The 24,266-nt window shown below is 38.0% G+C and overlaps 2 protein-coding genes across 12 annotated transcripts in view; one reads left to right on the top strand and one right to left on the bottom strand.

Annotated features, from left to right (window-relative positions):
• DPY19L2 (dpy-19 like 2) overlaps window positions 1–20,769 on the bottom strand; it is a 105,983-nt gene extending 85,214 nt beyond the window's left edge. For 2 of the 11 annotated variants that reach the window (XM_054559318.1, XM_054559320.1), the window contains exons 1-4: window positions 20,095–20,559; window positions 17,866–17,890; window positions 15,773–15,860; window positions 13,369–13,506 (exon numbers count right to left, since the gene is read on the bottom strand). In XM_054559318.1, coding sequence (XP_054415293.1) covers window positions 13,369–13,506; window positions 15,773–15,860; window positions 17,866–17,890; window positions 20,095–20,557 — 714 coding nt within the window. In that variant the 5' untranslated portion in view covers window positions 20,558–20,559. Of the gene's footprint in view, window positions 1–13,368; window positions 13,507–15,772; window positions 15,861–17,865; window positions 17,891–20,094 lie in introns of all 11 variants that reach the window. The other 9 variants (XM_002818060.4, XM_054559317.1, XM_054559324.2 and 6 more) reach the window with 9 other exon arrangements.
• LOC103891131 (protein S100-A11-like) lies at window positions 3,656–4,061 on the top strand. Its single transcript, XM_054559326.2, has one exon. The coding sequence runs from the start codon at window positions 3,682–3,684 to the stop codon at window positions 3,994–3,996; it is 315 nt and encodes a 104-aa protein (XP_054415301.1). The 5' UTR covers window positions 3,656–3,681; the 3' UTR covers window positions 3,997–4,061.
• Window positions 20,770–24,266: the final 3,497 nt, after the last annotated feature.

Raw genomic sequence — 24,266 nt, 5'->3', positions numbered from 1 at the left:
TGTCCCATCCAAAATTCAGGTATTGAAACTTAATGGCCAATGTGATAGTATTAAGAGATGGGACCTGCAAGAGGTGATTAGGCCATGAAGACTCCCCCCTCATGAGTGAGATTAAAGCTGTCTTACTTTCCTACTGTCTGCTATGTGAGGACACAGTGTTCCTCTCCTTCAGAAGATGCAACATCAAGGCACCATCTTGGAAGCAGAGAGCAGCCTTCACCAGACACTAAATCTGCTGTCACCTTGATCTTGGACTTCCTTGGACTCCAGAATTCTTAGACTCCAGAATTGTGAGATATAAATTTCTATTCTTTATAAATTACCTAGTCTCAGATACTTTGTTCAAACAGCACAAAACAGACTAAGACAAATATACAAAAAGTACCCAAAAAGTCAAAAGTAAAAAAAAGTGGCTCTACCCCTACCATATAAACAAAGGCCAAGTGGGGAAGCTAGACTTCCACCTTCCCTGGGCTTTCTTTTTTTTTTTTTTTTTTTTTTTTGAGATGGAGTCTCGCTCTTTTCACTCAGGCTGGAGTGCAGTGGCGTAATCTCGGCTCACTGCAACCCCTTCCTCCTGGGTTCAAGCCAATTCTCCTGCCTCAGCCTCCCAAGTAGCTGGGATTACAAGTGCCCACCACCATGCCTGGCTAATTTTTGTATATTTAGTAGAGACAGGGTTTCACCATGTTGGCCAGGCTGGTCTCAAACTCCTGACTTCAGGTGATCCTGAAAGCAACAAGATGGTGCCTTCCCCCTTTTCCCCTTCCTTTGCTTGAGTGATGCCAGAGGTATCTAGTTAAAATAGCAGGTTTAAATAAAATCCAGTCTCATAACATAATACTCAAAATGTCTAGGTTTCAAGTGAAAATCACTCATCAAGAACCAGAAAGATCTCAAACTGAATGAGAAATAAATGGATTCCAATACTGAGATGAAAGAAATATTAGCATTATCAAGGACTTTAAAGCAACAATCATAAATATACTCTAATGAGCATGCTTAAAACAATGGAAAAATTGAAAAGTTTGCCAGAGAAATAGATAGTCTCAGCAAAAAAACAGAAATCAATACTAAGAACATCTCTCAAAACCACATAATTACATGGAAGTTAAACAACCTGTTCCTGAATGACTTTTTGAGTCAACAAAGAAATTAAGATAGAAATCAAGAAATTCTTTGAAACTAATGAAAATAAAGATACAACATACCAGAATCGCTGGAACACAGCTAAAGCAGTGTTAAGAGGAAAATTTATAGAGCTAAATGCCCACTTCAAAAAGTTAGAAAGATCTCAAATTAACAACCTAACATCACACCTACAGGAACCAGAAAAATAAGAGCAAACCAACCTGAAATCTAGCAGAAGACAAGAAATAACCAAATCAGAGATGAACTGAATGAAATTGAGACGCAAAACACCATACAAAAGATCAACAAAACCACAATTTGGTTCTTTGAAAGAACAAATAAATTTAATAGACCACTAGCTAGACTAATAAAGAAAAAGAGAAAGAAGACCCAAATAAACAATCAGAAATGACAAGGGAGATATTACCATTGACCCTGTAGAAAAGCAAAAAACTCTGAGAGACTATTATGAACAACTCTATGGACACAAACTGGAAAACCTAGAAGAAATGGCTAACTTCCTGGAAATACATAACCTCCAAAGATTGAACCAAGAAGAAATGAAAACCCTGAATAGACCAGTAACAAGTTCCAAGACTGAATCACCAATAAAAAGCCTACCAGCCAGAAAAAGCCCTGGAACAGATGACTTCACAGCCAAATTCTACCAGACATATGAGAGCAGACACCAATCATACTGAAACTATTCCAAAAACTTGAGGGATTCCTCCCTTACTCATTCTATAAGGCTAACATCATTCTGATGCCAAAATGTGGCAAAGCCACAATGTAAAAAAGAAAACTTCAGGCCAATATCTCTGATGAACATAGATGCAAAATCCTCAACAAAATACTAGCATACTGAATCCATCAGCACATCAAAAAGCTAATCCACCACAATCAAGTAGGCTTTATTCCTAGGATGCAAGGGTGGTTCAACACAGGCAAATCAATAAATATGATTGATCACATAAAAGAACTAAAAAAAAACCCCATATGATTATCTAAATAGATGCAGAAAAGGCTTTTGATAAAATTCAACATCCTTTCATTTTAAAAGCCTTCAACAAAGTAGGCATTGAAGGAACATACCTCAAAATTATAAGAGCCATCTATGACCAACCCATAGCCAACACCATACTGAACAGGCAAAAGCTAGAAGCATTTGCCTTGAGAACTGGAACAACAAAAGGATGTTTACTCTCCCCATTCCTATTCAACATAGTACTGGAGGTCCCAGCCAGAGCAATCAGGCAAGAGAAAGAAAGAAAATAAATCCATATAGGAAGACAGGAATTCACACTATCTTTTTTGTAAACAATATAATTTTATACCTAGAAAGCCCCATAGTCTCTGACTAAAAGCTCCTAGATATGTCTTTTTAAAACTTCAGCAAACTTTCCAGATGTAAAATCAATGTACCAAAGTCAATAGTATTTCTATGCACCAACAATGTCCAAGCTGGGAGCAAAATCAAGAATGCAATCTCATTCACAATAGTCACAAAAAAGTAATAAAAAACTTATAAAAGAATACCTAGGAATACAGCTAATTAGAGAGGAGAAAAATCTCTACAATGAGAATTACGAAACACTGCTGCAAGAAATCAGAGACAATAAAAACAAATGGAAAAACATTCCATGCTTATGAATAGGAAGACTCAATATTGTTAAAATCACCATAGTACCAAAAGCAATTTACAGATTCAATGCTATTCCTATCAAACTACCAATGACATTTTTCACATAATTAGAAAAACTATTCTAAAACTGATATGGATACTCCTTCAACATAAATAAGGTTAAAATAAATAAATAAGTAAATAAAATAAAACACATATGAAACAAAAAAATAGTTCAAATAGCCAAAGCAATCCTAAGCAAAAAGGACAAAGCTAGAGGCATCATACTACCCAACTTGAAACTATATTTCAAGGCTACAATAACCAAAACAGCATGGTGCTAGCACAAAAACAGACACATAGACCAATGGAACAGAATAGAGAGCCCAGAAATAAAGTCACACACCTAGAACCATCTGATTTTCAACAAACCTGACAACACAAGTCAATAGGAAAAAGGACTTCTTATTCAATAAATGATGCTGGGATAACTGGCTAGCCATATGCAGAAGACTGAAACTTCACCTTTCTTTTCCCCATACACAAAAATCAACTCAAGATGAATTAAAGACTGAAATGTAAAACCTAAAACAATGAAAACCCTAGAAAAAAACATAGAAAATACCATTCTGGACATAGGCCCTGGCAAAAATTTCATGACAAAGATGCCAAAAGCAATTGCAACAAAACAAAGATTGACAAATGCAACCCAATTAAATTAAAGAGCTTCTGCATAGCAAAAGAAACTACCAAGAGAGTAAACAGACAACCTACAGAAACGGAGAAAATTTGCAAACTATTCATCTGACAAAGGTCTAATATCCAGAATCCATAAAGAACAAATCAAAAGTAAAAAAACAACCCCATTAAAAAATGGATACTCCGTGCCACTCCCAGTCACAGCCTCCCGTGCCTTGCTCAGCTCCAACATGGCAAAAATCTCCAGCCCTACAGAGACTGTGCAGTGCATTGAGTCCCTGATTGCTGTTTTCCAGAAGTATGCTGGAAAGAATGGTTACAACTGCAATCTCTCCAAGACGGAGTTCCTAGGCTTCATGAATACAGAGCTGGCTGCCTTTACAAAGAACCAGAAGGACCTCGGTGTCCTTGACCACATGAAGAAACTGGATGTCAGCAGTGATGGGCAGTTAGATTTCCCAAAATTTCTTAATCTGATTGGTGGCTTAGCTGTGGCTTGCCATGACTCCTTCCTCAAGGCTGTCCCTTCCCAGAAGTGGACCTGAGGACCCCTTGGGCCTGGCCTTCAAACCCACCCCCTTTCCTTCCAGCCTTTCTGTCATCATCTCCTCCTCACAGCCCACATGTCCCCTGAGCCCAGCATACCCACCACATATTGCAGGCCCCACCTGTGGATAGTAATAATACAATGTCACCTTTTTAAAACATGAAAAAAAAAGTGGGTGAAGGACATGAACACAAATTTCTCAAAATTAGATATTTATGTGGCCATCAATCATATGAAAAAGTGTTCAACATCACTAATCATTAGAGAAATGCAAATCAAAACCACACTAACCCAATCAGAATGGCTATTATTAAAAAGTCAAAAAATAACAGATGCTGGTGAGGTTGTGGAGAAAAGGGGATGCTTACACACTGCTGGTGGGAATGTAAACTAGTTCAAACACTGTAGAAAGCAGTTTGGAAATTTCTCAAAGAACTTAAAACTGAACTACCATTTGACCCAGCAACCCCATTACTAGGTATATACCCAAAGGAATATAAATTAGCCTACCATAAAGACACATGCACATGTATGTTCACTGCAGCACTATTCACAATAGCAAGGACATGGAATCAACCTAAATGCCATCAATAGTGGAATGGATAAAGAAAATGTGGTGGTACATATACCCCATGAATATTACACAGCCATTATAAAGAACAAGATAATGTCCTTTGCAGCAACATGGAAGGAGTTAGAGGCCAGTATTCCAAGTGAATTAATGCAGGAACAGAAAACTAAATACTGTGTGTTCTCACTTATAAGCGAAGCTAAACACTGAGTACACATGGACACAAAGAAGGGAACAACAGACACTGGGGCCTACTTGAGGGTGAAGAGTGGGAGGATGGTGAAGACTCAATAACTGCCTATTGAGTACTATGCTTATTACCTGGGTGCCAAAATACTCCATACACCAAACCCCCACTGCATGCAATTTACCTATATAGCAAACCCACATATGTATCCCATGAGCCTAAAATAGAAGTTGGAAGAAAAAGTGTCAGCAGAAAAATAGAACACATAAAGAAAAGTCAAAATTTTCAGAACTCAAAAATAAAATAATCAAAATAAAAAACCTTAAAGGATGGTACAAGAGGAGAATGGCAGAGTAGAAGAAAATAACCAGTAAACTAGAAGACAGAACAATAGAAATTACTCAATCTGAGCAAAAGAGAAAAAACAGATGCTAACAGAATAAACAAACAAAACAGCCCTAGGGACCTGTGGAACGTTAACAAAGGATCCTACATTCATGTCATTGGAGACAAGAAACAGGCAGGGCTGAAAAAGAATTCAAGGAAATAATTACTGAGGCTGGTCCCAGTGGCTCATGCCTGTAATCCCAGCAGTTTGGGTGGCCAGGGCAGGCAGATTGCTTGAGCCCAGGAGTTTGAGACCAGCCTGAGCAACATAGTGAAACCCCATGTCTACAAAAAATTCAAAAAAATTAGCCAGGTATGGTGGTTGCCCATCTCAGGAGGCTGAGTTGGGCAGATCCCTTGATTCCAGGACTCAGAGGTTGCAGTGAGCTGAGATTGCACCACTGCACTCCAGCCTGGGCGACAGAGTGAGATCCTGTCTCAGAATAAATAAATAATACATACATAAATAAATAAAAAAAAAGAAAAAGAAATAATGACTGGACTTCCCATATATGGCAAAAGATATAAACCTAAATATTCAAGCTGAGCAAATCTCAAACAGAAAAACTCTAAACAAATCCACACTAAAACACAACATACTTTAGAAAACGTTTGAACTTTGAACATTATACGTTGATACACTTTTGAAGACTAAATTTAAAAAAATACTGAAACCAACAAGAGAGAAACAAAACCTTACCTAAAGGAGAAAAAGAATTCAACTAACAGCAGATTTCTCATTAGAAACTATGGAGGGCCAGAACAAAATGGAACAACACTTGCTGAATGCTGAAAGAAAGGAACTATCAACCCAGAATCCTATGTCCAGCAAAAATATCCTTCAGTAATGAAAAGAAACTGCATTCTCTGAGTTAAGAAAAACTAAAAAAAAAAAAAAAAAAGCAGCCAGCAGAACTTTTAGAACAGACATCTATTCTAAAAGTGTAGCTAAAGAAAATCCCCTAAACTGAAATGAAATGATAAAAGAAGGAATGTTGGAACATCAAAGAGGAAGAAATAAAAAACATGGATAAAATAAAACAGGCTTTCACTTTCTACCTGAGTTTATAAAATATGTGTAAAACTTGAGTTTAAAATAAGTTTGATGATTAAAACATACAGTAAAATGACAGCAGCAACAGATTGTAATAAATTGTGTTAATACAATCACTAGAACCACTAAAAAAAGCTTTGTAAAGTGATATATTTTAAAAATAGATAAATCAAAATAAAACTCTAAACAATGTTCAAATAAAATGTTCTGCCACAAGAAGGTTAAAATAAAAGCAAACAGAAATTGAAAACCAAGAATAGAAACCACAAAATAAAATCGCAGACTTAAACTCTAACATATTAATAACTATATTAAATGTAAGTGGCCAATTGGTAAACATACCAATTAAGAGATACATTGACAAATTGGATTTAAAAATATTACCCAACCATTTACAAGGAACTCGCTTCAAATTTAATAATAGGCTGAAAGTGAAAGGATGGAAAATGATGAATTTATCATACACACAGTAATGAAAAGAAAGCAGAAGTGACGATGCCATTATCAGAAAAAAGCACACTTCAGAGCAAGCAAAATTATCAGAGAAGGAAGAAAAAGTCATCGTTAAATTATTTTTTAAAAATCCAACAAGAAGACCCTGCAATCCTAAATGCATATGCACCAAACATAGAGCTACAAAATATGTGAAGAAAAACAGATAGACATCAAAGGCGAAATGTACAAATACATAATTTTACTAGGGGACTTCAGAATCCCTCTGTCAAAAAACTAGAATTAGTATTTTCAACTAATTCTTTTAGTTGATAGAAGAACTAGACAGAAATTTCCCCAAAATTGAGACAAACTCAACAACACTATGCAAAAGACCCTGTTTAAGAGAATGAAAAGGCAAGCTACAGACTGGGAAAATATATTTGCAAGCCATATATATGAAAAATAATTAGCATCTATAATATGTAAGGAACATCCTAAGATCCAAAATTCATAAAACAAACAATTCAAATAGAAATGGAGCAAAATACATAAAGACACGTTTCACATACGGATGGCAAATAAGCACAGAAAGATGTACACCATCATTAGCCAATAGGGAAATGCAAATTAAAACCATAATGATATATCACTACATATGTGTAAGAATGAGTAAAATAAAAAATAGTGACAATACCAAATGCAGGTGAGGATACAGATAAACCTAATTTTGGTTGTGCTTAGGTTGTATTCATTGACTACTGAGTATGTAGCACAAGGAAATTTGCATAGTTTCATTCATTCAACAAATATGATATTGAATCAACTCCATATTCCAGGAAGTAGGCACCTGGGATGCAGCTAGGAAATACATAATGGGCACGGGAAAACAGTAGAAAACAAGGTCATTTGCTGAGAATGAAAGGGGGACAGGAGGTTTGGGATAACTGGAGAGAGAAGATATGAAACAGGCATCAAGAGGTTAGCAAAAGTAAGGCTCAAGGACCATATCAGGATCTGTGGCCTATTTTTGTACCAGTAATGTGAAAAGGACAGTGTTTGTTACCTTTCCCCCAGCAGTTTAAGATAAGAGAGTGTAAGACTTAGGGGAGATAAGGAAGAGGGGGGTGGGTGGGTTTCATGCCTTTCTCTAAGTGGCTCCTGTTCTCCCAGGCTTTACCATGGAGGATGCTTTCTGAGCACTCTTGCTAATCTTCTGTCAGCACCTTATGAGCTCTGTGTAAAAATGTCTGTAAGCAATTGCAAATACCCTTGCTAACCCATACTAGGCATTTACCAACTGACTGGTGAACAATTTGAGCTGAATTCTTTACCATTGTGTCTAGTGGCAGGACCCATGTAATTAAATGCTTGTTTCTGTTCTCCTTGCACATGCTTTATCTTTTTAATTTATTTTGGGTTATTTGATTGCCCTGTGACCTCAGCTCCCTGACTGCTTCAGGAAAAGTTGTAAATTTGAATACTGTCTGGCTTTTGTTGTTGTTGCTGCTGACATTGCTGGAGGGCCACGAGCAATGTTCTTTTTGGCTTTCTACATCCAAGGGAAAGCTGACCCAACATGATTAAATCCAACTCTCCATTTTCTCCGTGTTTATACTTGGGAATCTGATTATAGCTGGAGGAACACAATTTTGTTGGCTGGTTTTGTTCTCAATTCAAGATCATCAACCTCAAATGAAGCCCTTGGTGCTGCCCAAGAAACTCACATTATATCTCTAGTCTATTCATTCTGTTAGATAAGAGGTCAGAAAACCTTTCCTATAAAGAGCCAGACGGTAAGTATTTTAGGCTTTGTGAGATAGTCTGTCTCATACTCTTTAATGTGTTTACATTTACCCCTAGGTTTGCATATGCATGTTTGGTTTGTTTATCTATTCATTCATGCATTTGGTTGATATTTATCCTTTTTGATGTTCTCTGAGTTTCTTGGATCTGTGGTTTGGTATCTGTCACTAATTTTGGAAAATTCTCAGTCATTTATTTTTCAAATGTTTATTCTTCCTCATCCTTTCCTCTCCCACAGGGATTCTAATCATGCATATATTAGAATATTTGATATGGTGTCACAGCTCTTAGATGTTCTATCATTTCCTTCCTCCACTTTTTTTTCTCTTTGCATTCCTATTGACCCATCTTCAAACTCATTGATTATTTCTTCTGCTGTGCTGTGTCTGCTGATGAGCTCATGTAAGGCACTTTTTCCTTCTTTTTTTTTTTTATTTCTAGCATTTCCCTTTGATTCTTATAGTGTCCAACTCCGCTAAAATTATCTATCTGATCTTGCACATCATCTGTCTTTTCCATTTGGGTCTTTAAAACATTAATCATAGTTACTTAAATCTCCTGTCCAGTTGTTCCAATATCTGTATCTTCTTTGGGTCTGCCTGATGACTGCTCTGTCTCTTTGGACTGTGCTTTTTCTTGCCTTTATGTATGCCTCATAATTTTTGCTGAAAGTTAAACGTGTTGTATAAGACAGTAGACATAGGGGTCAGTATTTTTATGCTTGAAATTAAGAACATCTTTCTTACCATTAGGTCTTTATCGTAGGGATTTGTGTTAATCTAGTTAGGGTGGAAGTTCGTAATTGTTATAGTTACCAAAGCTGGAGTTTGTTGCTGCTATGGACACTAGCGATTTCAAATTCCTCTAGTGGTACCTTGTTTTGAACTTGGTTTTGGGTTTTCCTTTGTGCTGCTCCCTAGAAAGAAAATGCCTTGCAAAACTCACTCAGTCACATTCCACTGTGATTTTTACCAAAGGCTTGTTAATGTAATGGGGGAAGAGTGACAGGTTTTCTGATGTTCCAGTTAAGCCTCAATCTTAGACAGGTACTGTGAATTTGGGATTTGGGGGCTGTACCCTTCATAAGTGTTCCCTCCTCAAGGAATATGACTGTTTTTTAACATTTAGGTTTTTTTTTTTTTCCTGCCTGTTCTCTTTCACCAGCTTCACTGGATACCCACCAGTGTCCTCAGACAATGGGTTTGATACCGTTCTCCCTGCAGATCATGGCTTTCTTTTCCTTAGGAGAGATTTCACAACATGGGTGTGAGCGGAGTCTGAGCAATGATTGTTTTTCCTGTCCCCTAGCCAGCAGCATAGGGAAAGCTTTCTCTAAATGCTTCCCCAATCTTTCCTGAGAGAGCCTGCTCACCTTCACATTTCATACCAGCTCACACTAAGCCTGTAGCAGTTCATTAAAAAATTTCTGGTTTAATCTTTGTACCAGCTTATATGGCATTCAAAAGCATCTATCTCAGTCAAGCAGTTCCTATTCCAGAATGCTCAGTTCCTATTGCTTTCTGCAGGCACCTGTCCTTCTTGAAACTTTGTGTTGGTTGTCCTCTGACCTCAGTTTTCTGAAGGGTTCAAGAAAAGGTGTTATCTTGCAGTTTGTCCAGCTATTTTCCTTGTTGTAGGAATGAGAGTGCCATCATTCCAGCTCTCTTCATCACCAAATTGACACCTGAAGCCTCCAGAAGCTAAATATATAAAGAATTAAGAGTTCTTCATATATTAGGTGTATTAGCCCTTTATCTGTGAGATATATTACAAATATTTTCTCCTGGCCAGGCATGGTGGCTCACGCCTGTAATCCCAGCACATTGGGAGGCCGAGGCCAGGAGGATCACTGGAGGCCAGGAGTTTGAGACCAGCCTGGCTAACATGGTAAAACCCCGTTTCTACTAAAAATATAAAAATTAGCCAGGCGTGGTGGCGCACGTCTGTAATCCCAGCTATTCGGAGGCTGAGACTGCAGAATCGCTTGAACCCGGGAGGCAGAGGCTGCAGGGCGCCGAGATCAGGCCACTGCACTTCAACCTGGGCAATGAAGTGAGACTCTGTCTCAAAACAAACAAAAAGAAACCAAACAAATATCTTCTCCCAGTTTGTCGACTGTCTTTTGATTTTGTTTATTTCTTTTCTTTTTTAAACTCTGCCCGGTTTTCCCTTTCCCATAGAAACCCCAATAAAGGTGACGGCCTAGGCTTCACCCTCAGTACTGCTTCCACCTGACCAAACTGTCTCTCTCCTGTGGCTCTGTGTGATGTGACTTGTCCTCTTCTCCAAGGAAGTATTACTCATAAATTCTTCTTTCAGCGGCACTGATCTATCTGTGTCATCACTCAGTCAACTGCATAAATTAAGACGTAGGCACAGAACAACTCTGTTTCTATTTCTATAAAATTCTAGAAAATGCACACTAAACCATAATGACAAAGAGAATATTAGTGGCTTCCTAGGGATGGGATGTGGGCAAAGAGAGACGAAGGAAGGAGGGATTACCAAGGAGCACAGGGAAACTTCGGGATGAGGGATATGCTCATTGTCTTCACTGGTGATGGTTTTACAGGTGGGCCAAAACTAATCAAACTTTACACTTCATCTATATGACCAGCTATCATATGTCAATTATACCTCAATAAAGCTGTTTAAAAACATTTAGGGTATATCTACTGGAAAGTAAAACTGCTTTTAATTACAGACTATATCATCATGTGCATAGAAAAATCCAAAGGATTCTACAAAAAAGCTACTAGAACCACTGACTTCATCGAGATGCAGGTACAAAGTTAATATGCAAAATCAACTATATTTCTATACAAAAGCAACAAAAAATGGAAAAATAAAAATTTTTAAAATAATACCATTTATAATAAAAGAGTACTGGGCAAGACTGTACATTGAAAAAATACAAAACATTGCTGAGACAAGTTAAAAATAATCAACAAAATGGAGATCTATACCATGATCGTGGATTGGAAAATTCAATATTGTTAAGACGTCAATTCTTCCCAAATACATGTACAAATCCAACATAATCCCAACCAAAATCACAGCAGGTTTTTTTTTGAGAAATTAATAAGCTGACCCTAACATTTAGATAGAAATGCAATTTTAAAAAAGAAAAAGTTGGAGAACTATCTACTTTCAAGATTTATTGTAAAGCTACAGTAATCAAGACAGTGTGGTATTGGCATAATTATAGATCTAGAGAATAATAGAGTCCAGAAACAGATTCACATATAATGTGGTCAATCAATTTTCAACGATTGTACCGAGACAATTAATTCAATGGGGGAAAAGACAGTTACCACAATGGAGCATTTTTTGGCATACCGAAAATGTTTTGTAACTCAATTGTGGCGATAGATATATAGCTTCATACATTTGTCAAACTCAGAGAATGGTACACTCAAAATTGGCACATTTTATTACATGTAAGTCATACCTCAAAAAAGCTGATTTGGTGACAAAGATTTATATATGTTGTTGACAGAAGAACAAATCCAAATGCTTATTAAACATGGAAATATATTTATCCCCATAAATAATAAGGGAAGTACAAATTAAAACAAAAAAGCATATCACAGCCATCATAAGAGTAAAAATCACAGGGCCTGACAATTCAAAATCTAATAAGGATATGAGAAAATTCTAGACAGCAGTGTGAACTGCTACATTTGCTTCAGACAGCAATTTAGCAATATCTGGTAAAGCTGAAAAAGCACACACTCTATAACAACAATTCCACTTCTAGGTATATATCCTAGACAAAATATTGCACATATACAGAAGAAAACTATACAAAAGTGTACATTTTAGATTACATTGCTTGTAATCAAAAAATTGGAAATAATATATTAAGATGGGGAAATACATAAACTTTAGAATTCATAAAATGGTTAAAATTAAAGAAATATATATATACAGAAAGTTCAAAAATACAATTTTGAAGAAAAAATCCTACAGTGACACATTCAGTATGAGATCATTTATGTGGACTTAAAGCACATAATAAAACAATCTCTGAAAACAGAGATTGGATGGATACACACACCAAATTTTAATAAAGATGTAAGTTGGACTAGAAGCAGAACAAAGGTGATTTTAACTGTATTTATAATATTTTAATTATTTTAAAATAGCTGATGCAAAAATGACAAAGATTAACATTTATTTATTTTAGATGGTTGATCACACATATTTGAATATTATTTTCTAAGTCTCTGTAGTTTTAAGCATTTCAAAATCTAAAGAATGATAATTTTTAAAAGCTATAAAAATATGAATAAAGGACTAGAAAGCAGTAACTTTTCATTAATATGCTGGATTCTGAGACAACTTTAAACTCAACAGTAGTATTTACCATGGTGTCAAATTTAGCATTTATCTTGAGTTCACAAACTGAGTTCACTAATTTTGTCTCCGCTTTTCAAATTTCTAGCATTTATAGACTACTATAACAACCATACTCTTTTAGGCTAAGTGTTGGACGATAGTAATAGATTTCCAGCTGTGTGACTAAATAAATCTTACTTTTACTAACGTAACTCCAAGATCACTATTCAAGCTCACCACTCTCACTGTCCCTTCACGTGGTCATCGTGCCCACCTACGAGGTATCCAAAGCCAAAAGCCCATCCCCATTTAGAACTTTTTGGCTCCCATGACTCTCTTTTCCATTTGGCTTGTCTATTACCCTGGCCATTATTTACACACTAAGGTTCATTCTTCGAGTTCATGAGAGAACAGTTTCTGGGGTCTTTAAATTTTAAGAGAAGAATTTATGATATTCTGCTCAACTATAAGGATACACACAACCAATAAACCTGAAAGGTCCCCTTCCTTTCTTAACAAGATTGTGCTTACTATTTTTATCTGACAAAGAGGATCACTCTACAAATATTATTTGTCTCAAATTATGACTCACCTCTGGATAAAGATGGAATCGTTTTACTGTATTAATTACAAGAGGATATTCAGTAAGCCTGTCATTCATAATCATCCACAGTCCTTCCAAAAATGAAGGTGCTTCAATAATGGTCTTGAAGTAGGAATAATAAAGTCCCTTTTTAAAAAAAAAAAAAGAGGCACATATTGTCAATGTAATTAAAACTTTAAAATATTTATTTTTATCACTTCTTTAGAACTTTTTTTCTGAAAAAAAAAGGTTAATAATAAGACTTCCTAATCACTCCTCACTATTTTGCATTCTTGGACTTTAAAGAGCATGTATTTTCAGGTGATCACTGTACTATTCTTTCAAATTTTCTATAGGCTTTCAAACTAAAGAGTTGGAGGGATGGTCAAACAATTTAAAGAGTTTCTCTAATAATGTCTTAAAATGTGTAGACAGTATATGTTTGATTTTCCCAAATCTGGTTTTATTCCCCACATTTGAGATGCTTGAAGGTTGACATCTGATTAATTCTATCATAAACAGGGATGACTTCATGCCTCTGTACAACTTTGCATATAGAAAATTACTTTTTTTCCCATGCTCTTAGGAAATAAAATATAATGACCATAAGCATCATGAGCAAAGAATCCAGTGCTTCTAGCTTAATTCATAGCTCCATCTAATCCTCTGTGCAAAGTGAAAGCACAATGTCGATTGACTATTGTTGCTCACAAATGCTATGTACTAAAAAGAAGATTATTTTAGTGTCTTACACTTCAGCATATAAAATAAAGGCTTCATTAGGATAGTAAAAGTGCTGTTGAGTTAAAATTCATGGATTAACAACAGCATGTTGTGTCTTATTTCCCCAACAATTTCTTGCTTTCGCTCCTAAAATCTAAAAGTAAAAAAGAGCCACATTGTTTAAAATGCACTCTCCCTAAAAAATGCTATATGCTATAATCATATCTGCCTCATCCAACACGAGTAACTACTAAATTACAGGTCTGTTTTAGCTGATGTCTGAAAGGCCATTACCTCATAGTTGATTGGCAAAATATGAATTCATAAAGAATTTTCCTTTCTGCTTAGGAGGATAACAAAGCAATACAACAATTAAAGGATATCTAATATGCAAAAGTCTATATTTAGGGAAATATTAAATATATAAATAAGTTACTAATAACAGCTATTGTTTTGTGTTAAGTATCCTGCTATGTGTTGCCATTCATTATCTCCCTTCATTTTCCCTAAACCCCTCTAAGGTTGGCATTATTTCTATTGAGCAGACGAGATTACTGAGAATCTGAGAGGTGACCTGACTAGCCATCATACAATAAAGCACAGAACTGCTATTAGAATCCAGCGATCTGTCACCAAAGTCCAGACTCTGCCACAGTTACACTCTTTATTTAATAATATTTTATATTCTGTCTTTGGAAATACCTTTAAAATGTTCAAACGTCATACATATGTTAATGTATCCAATGCTTTGAAACTTTATGGGGCAATATAGGGATGAAAATTAAAAAGCAGTGACTGAGGGGCCTGGCATAGGCAAATTCATAGAGACAGAAAATAGAGCTGGGTGTGATTAGTGTTTAGTGGGTGGAGTTTCTGTTTGGGATAGCAAAAAGTTCTGGATGTGGACAGTGGTAATAGTTGCAAGACAGCATGAATATACTTAATGTCACTGAACTGTATGCTTAAATGATAAACATTGAAATTTTTTATTACAAATTTAAATCTAAATCTTACCATAATTTAAACAAAAAGCAATGGCTAGACTGAGGAGAGCCAGTTTCAATGCTTCACTAGGCCCCCAACCAGCTGTGAGCAGATCTGGAAGATGGACGGTTGCAGTGTCTTCTAAATGTAAAATTGCGCAATTTTGGCATTTGCTATCCCACTTACTCCTCACAATAATTATGTGAGATATGTACGGCAGAAAACTCCATTTTAAAGATTAAATATTGAAAAACAGAAAATTATTTAGAAATTATACCAAAAGTTATCTCTTAAAAGAGATTATCTTGAAATCAAAAGAGAGCCAAATAATAATTGTCATCATTAAAAGGCCCAGGTAAAACATGGGATCTCCTAACCGTAGCCAAAGAGAAAGCAATTTCTGATAACATCTCATTTCATTCCCCTTTATCACTTCTTCTGTGCTTTCTTTGTCCTCCTTCCTCAGCTGTTATAATTCATCTTTATTATCTTAAAAAGAAGTCTGCATTAGGAAAGAGTGAGAGATAATGAAGTAAGTAACAGAAAAATAATCTCAAACACTTTACTATTTAAATAATAAACCTGGGTTATAGCTTATGAAACAGTGCAGTTCACCAAAAGTTCGTTTCAATTCCTAATACATTTCTGCCTCATAGTCTCGCTATTCTTAAGCCACAAATTAATTCATTAGAAGAAGAAACCTAACCATTTCAGTGCGAAAAGTCATCTCCCGTTCCAAAGATGAGAGGTGAGAGAAATGACGATCATTTTCAAAAAGTGTTACTAAATGTAACCTAGAAAAAAAGAAGTATCATATTACAATAAGAACAAGTTTCAAAACTAACAGTAAAATAAGCAATAAGAAAGCCATAAAAAAGAAAACAATAAATTGTTATAATATTAATTTTATAATTTGCTTACTAACTTGTATGTTTTTCGGCATTTATAATGCAGTATGGCACACACCTGAAATTCCTTAACTCAGTGGTTTTTAAGCTTAATTGTTGCCGGGTGCGTTGGCTCATGCCTGTAATCCCAGCACTTTGGGAGCCCGAGGCGGGCAGATCACTTGAGGTGAGGAGTTCGAGACCAGCCTTGCCAACATGGTGAAACCCCATCTCTACTAAAAACACAAAAATTAGCCAGCCATGGTAGTGCATGTCTGTAATCCTGGCTGATAGGGAGGCTGAGGCAGAAGAACTGCTGGAACCCAGCAGGCGGAGGTTGCAGTGAGCAGAGATCATGCCACTGCACTCCAGCCTGGGCGACAGAGTGAGACTCTGTCTCAAAAAAAAAAAAAACAACAACAACAACAAAAAAACAAAACCTTAATTGTATATCTAAAAGTCTTGTGCTTTTTTCACCCTTCCTTCCATCCCAGGCCTCTAAATCAGAACAGAGGCAGATTAGTGTTTGTTTTTTAAGTTTCAAGTGATTCTAATGTACCGGCCTTGGGAAATACCTCCATAACTGTTGAAAAGGGTTCAGAATATAATTTTAAATAAAATTACTTTAGATCAAAGCAGACTTACAATAAGTATAATATCACATAAAGGATCAACTTTCAAGTGCCAAAGAATACAGGTGTGTACTTCACCTTTTCGTAGTGAAACTCAACAGCTGTAGGCAGTGAAGAAAGGAGCATATGTGATAAACAAAATTAGCTGTGGTCAACAATTATGCTATAGCTAACTTATGTAGTCAGTACTTTCCAGTGAAGTTGAAAATAAAGCAAAGTTCCATATATTAACCCTGTTTTCCACTAACCCTTCTTTACATGTAGGCCATATGCCAGGGTACCAAAAACTGCAGGAATATTCCCTACCATTGCAGCCTCAGTTCTAACAGCAAAATCTCCCTGCAGACTAAATGTCTAGAGCAGCACTGTGTCAATAGAACATAGGGGCAGATCTCATACCTCCCAAGGGTAGAAATCACTGAGCACAGATAAAAATAAAATATTCCAGAGGGAAATATTATTTTACAAATTTTTATAAACACTTTTGTAAAATAATGTACACGGGCTTGCACACTGAAAGACTCAGAGCCATTTAACTCTGTATAACCACTGCAGAATCTTTATCTTCTTATTTACCTGATTTCCAATTGGCAGGTGTTACTAAAACTTTATCACCAAAGTTATTTCACTGGCTGAGTGTGGAGGCTCATGCCTGTAATCCCAACACTTTGGGAGGCCGAGGCAGGTGGATCATTTGAGGACAGGAGTTTGACACCAGCCTGGCCAACATGGTGAAACCTCGTCTCCACCAAAAATACAACAAATTGGCTGGGTGTGGTGGTGCACACCTGTAATCCCAGCTACTTGGAAGGCTGAGGCACGAGGATCACTTGCGCCTGGGAGGCAGAGGTTGCAGTGAGTCAAGATCACGCCACTGCACTCCAGCCGGGGAGACAGAGCAAGACTCTGTCTCAAAAAAAAAAAAAAAAAAAAGTTATTTCACTAGCAACATATAATTACCATAAAATAAAGGAAGGTTTTAAATGAACTACACATGCAAAATACACTAGAAAAGCTAGATATTTAAAGAAACGTGTGGCGAATTATTTGGTAAAGCAAAAATATATTAATTCGTAAGTTACTATTCCCCTAATGCATCTATTTTGTAAATGCTGTTTCACATATGAGGTTTGTAAAAAAGCAAAATACATGTATAAATTGGTGCACATAAAGATGTTCTACAAATATAGCCAGAAGTTATTGTTTTACTGTATGCAAAGAGTGATGGCAATTTTTAATTCAAATGTTTTTAAATATTTCAAACTGAAACTAAATCTTACCAATGTAAAATTGCCACAAAGACAGCTGGAATAAAGAAAAAAAGGAAAGTTATTAATAGCTGCTTTATTATAAAATATCATTAAAACAAGTATTTCAAATGTATTATTTTACATGTCTAGAAAGATAGCACACAAAGCAAGACGGCCAGCTAATCCTGTCTCTAAGAGCATAGGAAAAAATCCAGGACTCAAAGCAAATTCTGAACAGAGCTTACCTCTCTGCAGCAGGGCTTGACAAGCAAAGGGAGAAACGTGAGAGGGTTTTTTTACTTCAGGTAATTGGTAAGAATGATGGAATTATAGAAGATTGTGACCTTTTTTGGGTTTTTTTTTCAGTATTATTTTCTATTCCTTTATATGAAATTTTTAAAAGAAGTAAGTATATACAGTATGCTTCAGCTAGTTCTAACCAAGAGGAGCCACTCTAGATTAGTTTCTCTAGCATTCATCAGAAGATGATTAAATGCAGGCAATCACTTCCTCAGCAGCACATCTAAAAGCCCCATTGTGCAGCTCAACCCTTGATGAATTGCAAGCTCTTTGCAAGAGCCCAGACTTAGGAGCTACTAGATGGCCTAGGAGACTAATCTGGAGTCACCTGTGCCAGCACCCCATGTATACATAAGACTTCACCTGGGAGCTGGGAGACACTGCTCTGGGTATGGAGCTTTTACAGGAGCTGCAAATGCAGCCTGTGCCCCTGTTTGGTTGGGGAATTGCTTGTTTTCAATTCCCCTGGAGAGAGAAGAGTGGGGAATAGAACAAGTTAAAACACCACAAACTTTGCTGTTCTTATAGCAGTTCAGCAGCTTTTCTTGAATTAATGCCCATTAGATTGTTGTAAACCTTTGGTTAATTTCTAAAGTTTTGAGGAAAATGATTTTGATAATTTTCCAAGTATTTTCATTGTCGTCATGGAGGAGTGCATTTCCTTGGCTATTCCAGAAGTCCTACCTCCCTTCTGAGATTTTATAATGGTATTTCTTATGGTTATCCCAAATATACTTGGCAAGTCGTCTTATAAACCATCAATAATAGCCTCCTAAAAATTCAAAAATTACTCCTCTTGGCTAACAAAATAAATGCAAATTAATTCAATAATTGTTGAAGAAATTAAATTTTTTAAAATTAAAAAATTGCAATGTTGAAATTCTCAACCATGCTTATCCAGATCTTTTCCTACATTACTAACTGTCCTGGGCTTATCTTAAATACTTCTCGGAAGATTTACTTGTTTTATACCAGGATAGGCAAAGTATGGCCCATGGTGTATTTTTGGACTGTCTGCAAGCACGGTTGCTATAATTTTTAAAAGGTTGAAAACTTTAAACGGTTGTAAAGATGCTCATTAACTGTTTATTAGGCTTCATTAATTTTAAAATATACAGAGACTATCCTGTTCAACTTTATTTGTATCCTATTTCTAATTCTCCTAACAATTATATACACTGGCAAAAACTCTTCAGATGATATATATAAGGAAAAGGTCAAATATACTACCAAATTCATCCAGCTTTCCAAAGATGCTCAAAATCTTTCTGTGTCTCTCACTCCCTCCCTTAACCCACATACCACATCTGAAAAAAAATGATATGGTGTAACGATGCCAGTATTCTAAATGCTTGAAGGGCTTATCACATGCCCTTTCCAAGCTGTGACAGAAGCATGTCCCCTGGACCCCGGCATCCTATCAATCTCACCTCTGAAGGTGACCCAGCCTCATACTTCACTGAAACAAAGACCATTAGACGCCAGCACTCTCAACTTCTTTTATTTCCACTGTAACATTTCTCCATATAGTAATCCTCGCTTTTCTACTCCCTGACATCTCAGAAAAGGAATTCTCTCTCCTCTTTCCCACAGTTAGCTTCTCAAATTTGTGCCTTTAATTCTACCCCTCCCAAATATTCCAAGACTTGCTCCACTAATTATTTCCTCTCTTGGAATCTTAATCTCATCCTCTTCCTTTGATCTCTCCCCTCAGCCTTTAAAATTCCTAGACCTTAAAACACTCTCTGCGATCTGACAGCCCTTCAAACCAATATACTCCCCATCTCTCTCTCTCCCCTGGTTCAATGACAAGTTCTTTGGCCAACTGCTTTCTACTCGGACCTTGCTACTATTTGCTACTAGGCACCCACAAACCCTTGCTTGTTAAACTGATCTCCTTCAAGACTTAAGAAAAGCGCCATGCGGCTCCCTCCTAGGGCTCTCCTGCCCTCTCCTCACCGATGCCGAGAGTGGTTCTGCTGGAGAACCGCCGCGCCTGCAGTTCGTGCACCTTTTCCCGGAGCTGCGCCAGGGAATTATGGACGAACTGGAAGGGGCCGAGAAGGGTCTTGGCCACCACCTCTAGCTCCAAGCCTTTTCGCTCTTTCAGATTTCGGATCCTCCGCGGGGAGGACCTCCGGGCGCCCCTTGGCAGTTTCCCGCCACCTAGGGCCGACTTTTCCACCTCCTCCTCTACCTCCGGCTCCCGGGCGGGGGAGGCCCCGCGCCGCCGCTTACACTGGCTGGAGCGGGAAGATTGTAGAGGCTTTGAGCTCACTCCTTGTTTTCTCATAATCCCTGGTGGAGCTGGGTCAATTTCAGGCACAGCCAGCCGAGTCAGGCGAAGTCCAGAAAGGCCTGACTCCCCTGGCAGCCTCAACGGACTTGTCCCCGCAGCCGTTGCGGACCTCCCTGTCGTCATGGCGACTGTGAAATGTGGGGTGGGGCGCGTGCGTTCGAAGCCATTCGCGCGGGCAGTCCCTGCGTGTCCCCCCACGTGCTCCCCAGCACGCGCAGCACTCCCGCCTCCGCGCTTCCCCGAGCGTGCAGCTTCCGGTGAGGGCAGCCCCACGCACAGCCCCCCACACCCCCCCAGCGCCTGCAGCCGCCTGTGCGCGCAGTCCCCAAGCCCACATGTGCAGTCCTCACCTTGCACGCAGCTCCACGTACAGCCCCCCACACGCTCCCAGCCCCACTGGCGCAGAACCCATCACCGCTCGCCCTTCACGCGCTTCACTGGGAGTGCAGCTCCCACCCCGAGCGCGCAGCTCCACGCGGCCTCTCCACACTCTCGCCAGCGCCTGCAGCACCCCCCAGTGCGCACAGCTCTGCCAATCGCTTCCCCGCGCGACGCCCCTGCACCGATTCGGGCCATAACCTTGCTGGCGACTAAGTCTGAAGAACTTCCCGTGGTTTCATTCTTTTCTTCGGGTTTAGTCTTAGCTCTGACATTTTAACCAAAAGGTTACACGTTAATTAACGAGATATTAAAGGGGAAGATCTCAGCTGAAAGTAATGACTGTAGGAAGTGTGTCAGGGAAGCCAACGGAACCGCCGGCCTGCCGGTGGTGCGCCCGGCATTAGGAACGTCTCTGCTCTCCTACGATCGCTGGGGTATCGGACAGTCAGTGCCCGTTGCCAACGCGGAGGGAACGGGCCGAGACTGCGGGCAACACGTGGCAGAGCCGGCCTGAGTCCGGTGGGTCTGATCCCAGAGCCTCAGGTTGACGCCACTTCCTTGGCACGGGACAGCGTTTACTGAATCTTAGAGCAAAATGCTTTTCCAATAAGGTTCCTCAGAAGTCATCAGCCCTAGGAGCGGTGTGCTCAAGCGCTTTCAACACCAGCTAGGACCAACTAAGAGAGGAGCGCTTAGCCCCCAGTCACCGCGCAGCCCTACAGGAGGCCAAAGCGGCTGGCACAGATGCACTGGGGCCACTGACATTTTCCATGTCCTCTGTCACGGGCCACATGCTGGAGCCCACACCGCTTCACTTCCCATCTGTCTGATGATGGATCAAATTGAACTCCCATATCCTAACTGACCAGTCTAAAGCATGGCTCATTGTGGCCAGGTTGATTTTTCCTGATGCAACACAGCACAAAAATGTTCGTGGCTCCTCATAGCCCACAAATCAAGTCCTAGGCTTGCTCACCAATGCCTTCAATATTTGCCCAATATACCTTTTCAACTTTAATTTCCCACTTCCTCGGGCACAAATCTTCCATCCCAGTCATTTCAGGTGAAGTCCACAGCCTGAGACACCATAACTGCTGAATTCCTTTACTCATATGGAAAAGCCACCCCTTGGCTTTTACATCCTTTTCTCCCTGCCCATCTGAATGCTGTCACCTTCCAAGCCCCAGCCCATTTCTCCAGCCCATATTAATTATACTTTTTCTGAAGGTCTAGAGCACTTAACTGACAGTACTATTTATCTTGTCACTCAGCTAAATTCGGTAAGTGCTATTACTGCTCATTTTTTGTTTTGGGAGATTTTTTTCAAGGAGCATTTCTACATTCCTGGCATTGTGTTTGGTGCTCAAAATGTTTTCTCACTTAATTCATGCAATAACCTTAAGCAGATTTTAAAATCAAGCATCAGGATGTAGTTATTTGCCCAAGTTTTAACAGCTAATAAATTCTATCTGTCCAATACTGCATGTAAAATACAAAGTATTTACGGTGGTTGATAAGAATATATTCTTGAGTGGCTAGGCAAACTCAAAATAAAGCACCTTATTTTAAAATATGCCTGTTTTAATGTTTTTTGGAACAATAAGTGAAGTGGAGTGATTGTTTTTCTTTTTGGTCAGTTTGTTTTTTCTGGAGTTTCCAATTGCCTTTTGCATCACTTGGTGTCCTGGTGGGATACAAAATGCTCTTATCCGTGGTCTAGCCCTTGAAAGTACAAATCTGGTCATTTTTATCATTTAAAAAAATTAATCTTTTTATAAGAATGTTCATTGTGCTATTATTTATATCTTTAAAAAATAGAAGTGGCCTCAGTATCAAACACTAAGTTATGAAACATTCATATAGTGAAGCATTACAGTCACTAAAGTCATTTTGCATTGATATTTAATGATATAGGAAAATAGTCATGATATAATGTTAAAGGAAAAAAAGCAGGATATATTTTATGATTCATATGTTTAGTAAACACATAAAATTAACTGTGTGCCATGTGCTGCTCTAAATCTTTTACACAGGGGACTCATATAGGAAGATTACCAATGTATGACCTTGAGCTAGTAATTTAGCCACTCTAGGATTAATTTCCTCATCTGAAAAATGAAGACAGTTATGTTTGTCTTACTGATGGTATGATTGAATGAATTAATGCTTGTAAAGCATCAAAAACACAGCACATGCTTAAACAAATGTTCCTTTATTATATTCTAGACCGGCCACCCTATAGTGCACTCGGGAGTATTTTTAGGTTGGTGCAAAAGTAATTGCTATTCTTGCCAATACTTCCAATTAATATTTTGCTCACTTGGTTTCTTTGTCATCAAGTGGTATGTTAGTAATTATTAAACAGTAATACATGTTTTAGGTTCATTAGTTAACTGAGAGATAGTTGCCTAAATCATTATGTATCTACTCCTACTAAGGAGAGGAGTAGATTTGTATATAAGAGGGAAATCATGACACTTAGTTTTATGTGCAGTTGAATAGAATCATGGATGTTTTCATGTTTTTACAGCTTCTCTAACAGTGGTCACTTATTTTGACCTTGTTATTTTGAATGGTTATTCGAGTCACATTTTATCTGTATACTAACTAATGACAATAACTTAAAACAGTTAGGTTGATAATTTAATCTGTGATTAATTGACAATTAAAATAGCACATTATAATTAGATAAGATGCAATATATTCTTGCATTATCTTATCATCTTTGAAACAGAGATACCTCATGATTTAGCTTTTTTATATATATGTCTTTATTATACTTTAAGTTCTAGGGTACACGTGCACAATGTGCAGGTTTGTTACATATACATACATGTGCCATGTTGGTGTGCTGCACCCATTAACTCATCATTTACATTAGGTATATCTCCTAATGCTATCCCTCCCCCCTCCCCCCACCCCACAACAGGCCCCGGTGTGTGATGTTCCCCGTCCTGTGTCCAAGTGTTCTCATTGTTCAATTCCCACCTATGAGTGAGAACATGCGGTGTTTGATTTTTGTCCTTGTGATAGTTTGCTGAGAATCCTGGTTTCCAGCTTCATCCATGTTCCTACAAAGGACATGAACTCATCATTTTTTATGGCTGCAGAGTATTCCATGGTGTATATTTGCCACATTTTCTTAATCCAGTCTATCATTGATGGACATTTGGGTTGGTTCCAAGTCTTTGCTATTGTGAATAGTGCCACAATAAACATATGTGTGCATGTGTCTTTATAGCAGCATGATTTATAGTCCTTTGGGTATATACCCAGTAATGGGATGGCTGGGTCAAATGGTATTTCTACTTCCAGATCCCTGAGGAATTGCCACGCTGTCTTCCACAATGGTTGAACTAGTTTACAGTCCCACCAACAGTGTAAAAGTGTTCCTATTTCTCCACATCCTCTCCAGCACCTGTCGTTTCCTGACTTTTTAATGATCACCATT

Source organism: Pongo abelii, chromosome 6 (assembly GCF_028885655.2).
Source record: "Pongo abelii isolate AG06213 chromosome 6, NHGRI_mPonAbe1-v2.0_pri, whole genome shotgun sequence".
In the NCBI taxonomy this organism is placed as follows: Eukaryota; Metazoa; Chordata; class Mammalia; order Primates; family Hominidae; genus Pongo; species Pongo abelii.
Note: the sequence above shows the minus strand (reverse complement) of the source record. Positions and strands in the feature narration are given on the sequence as shown.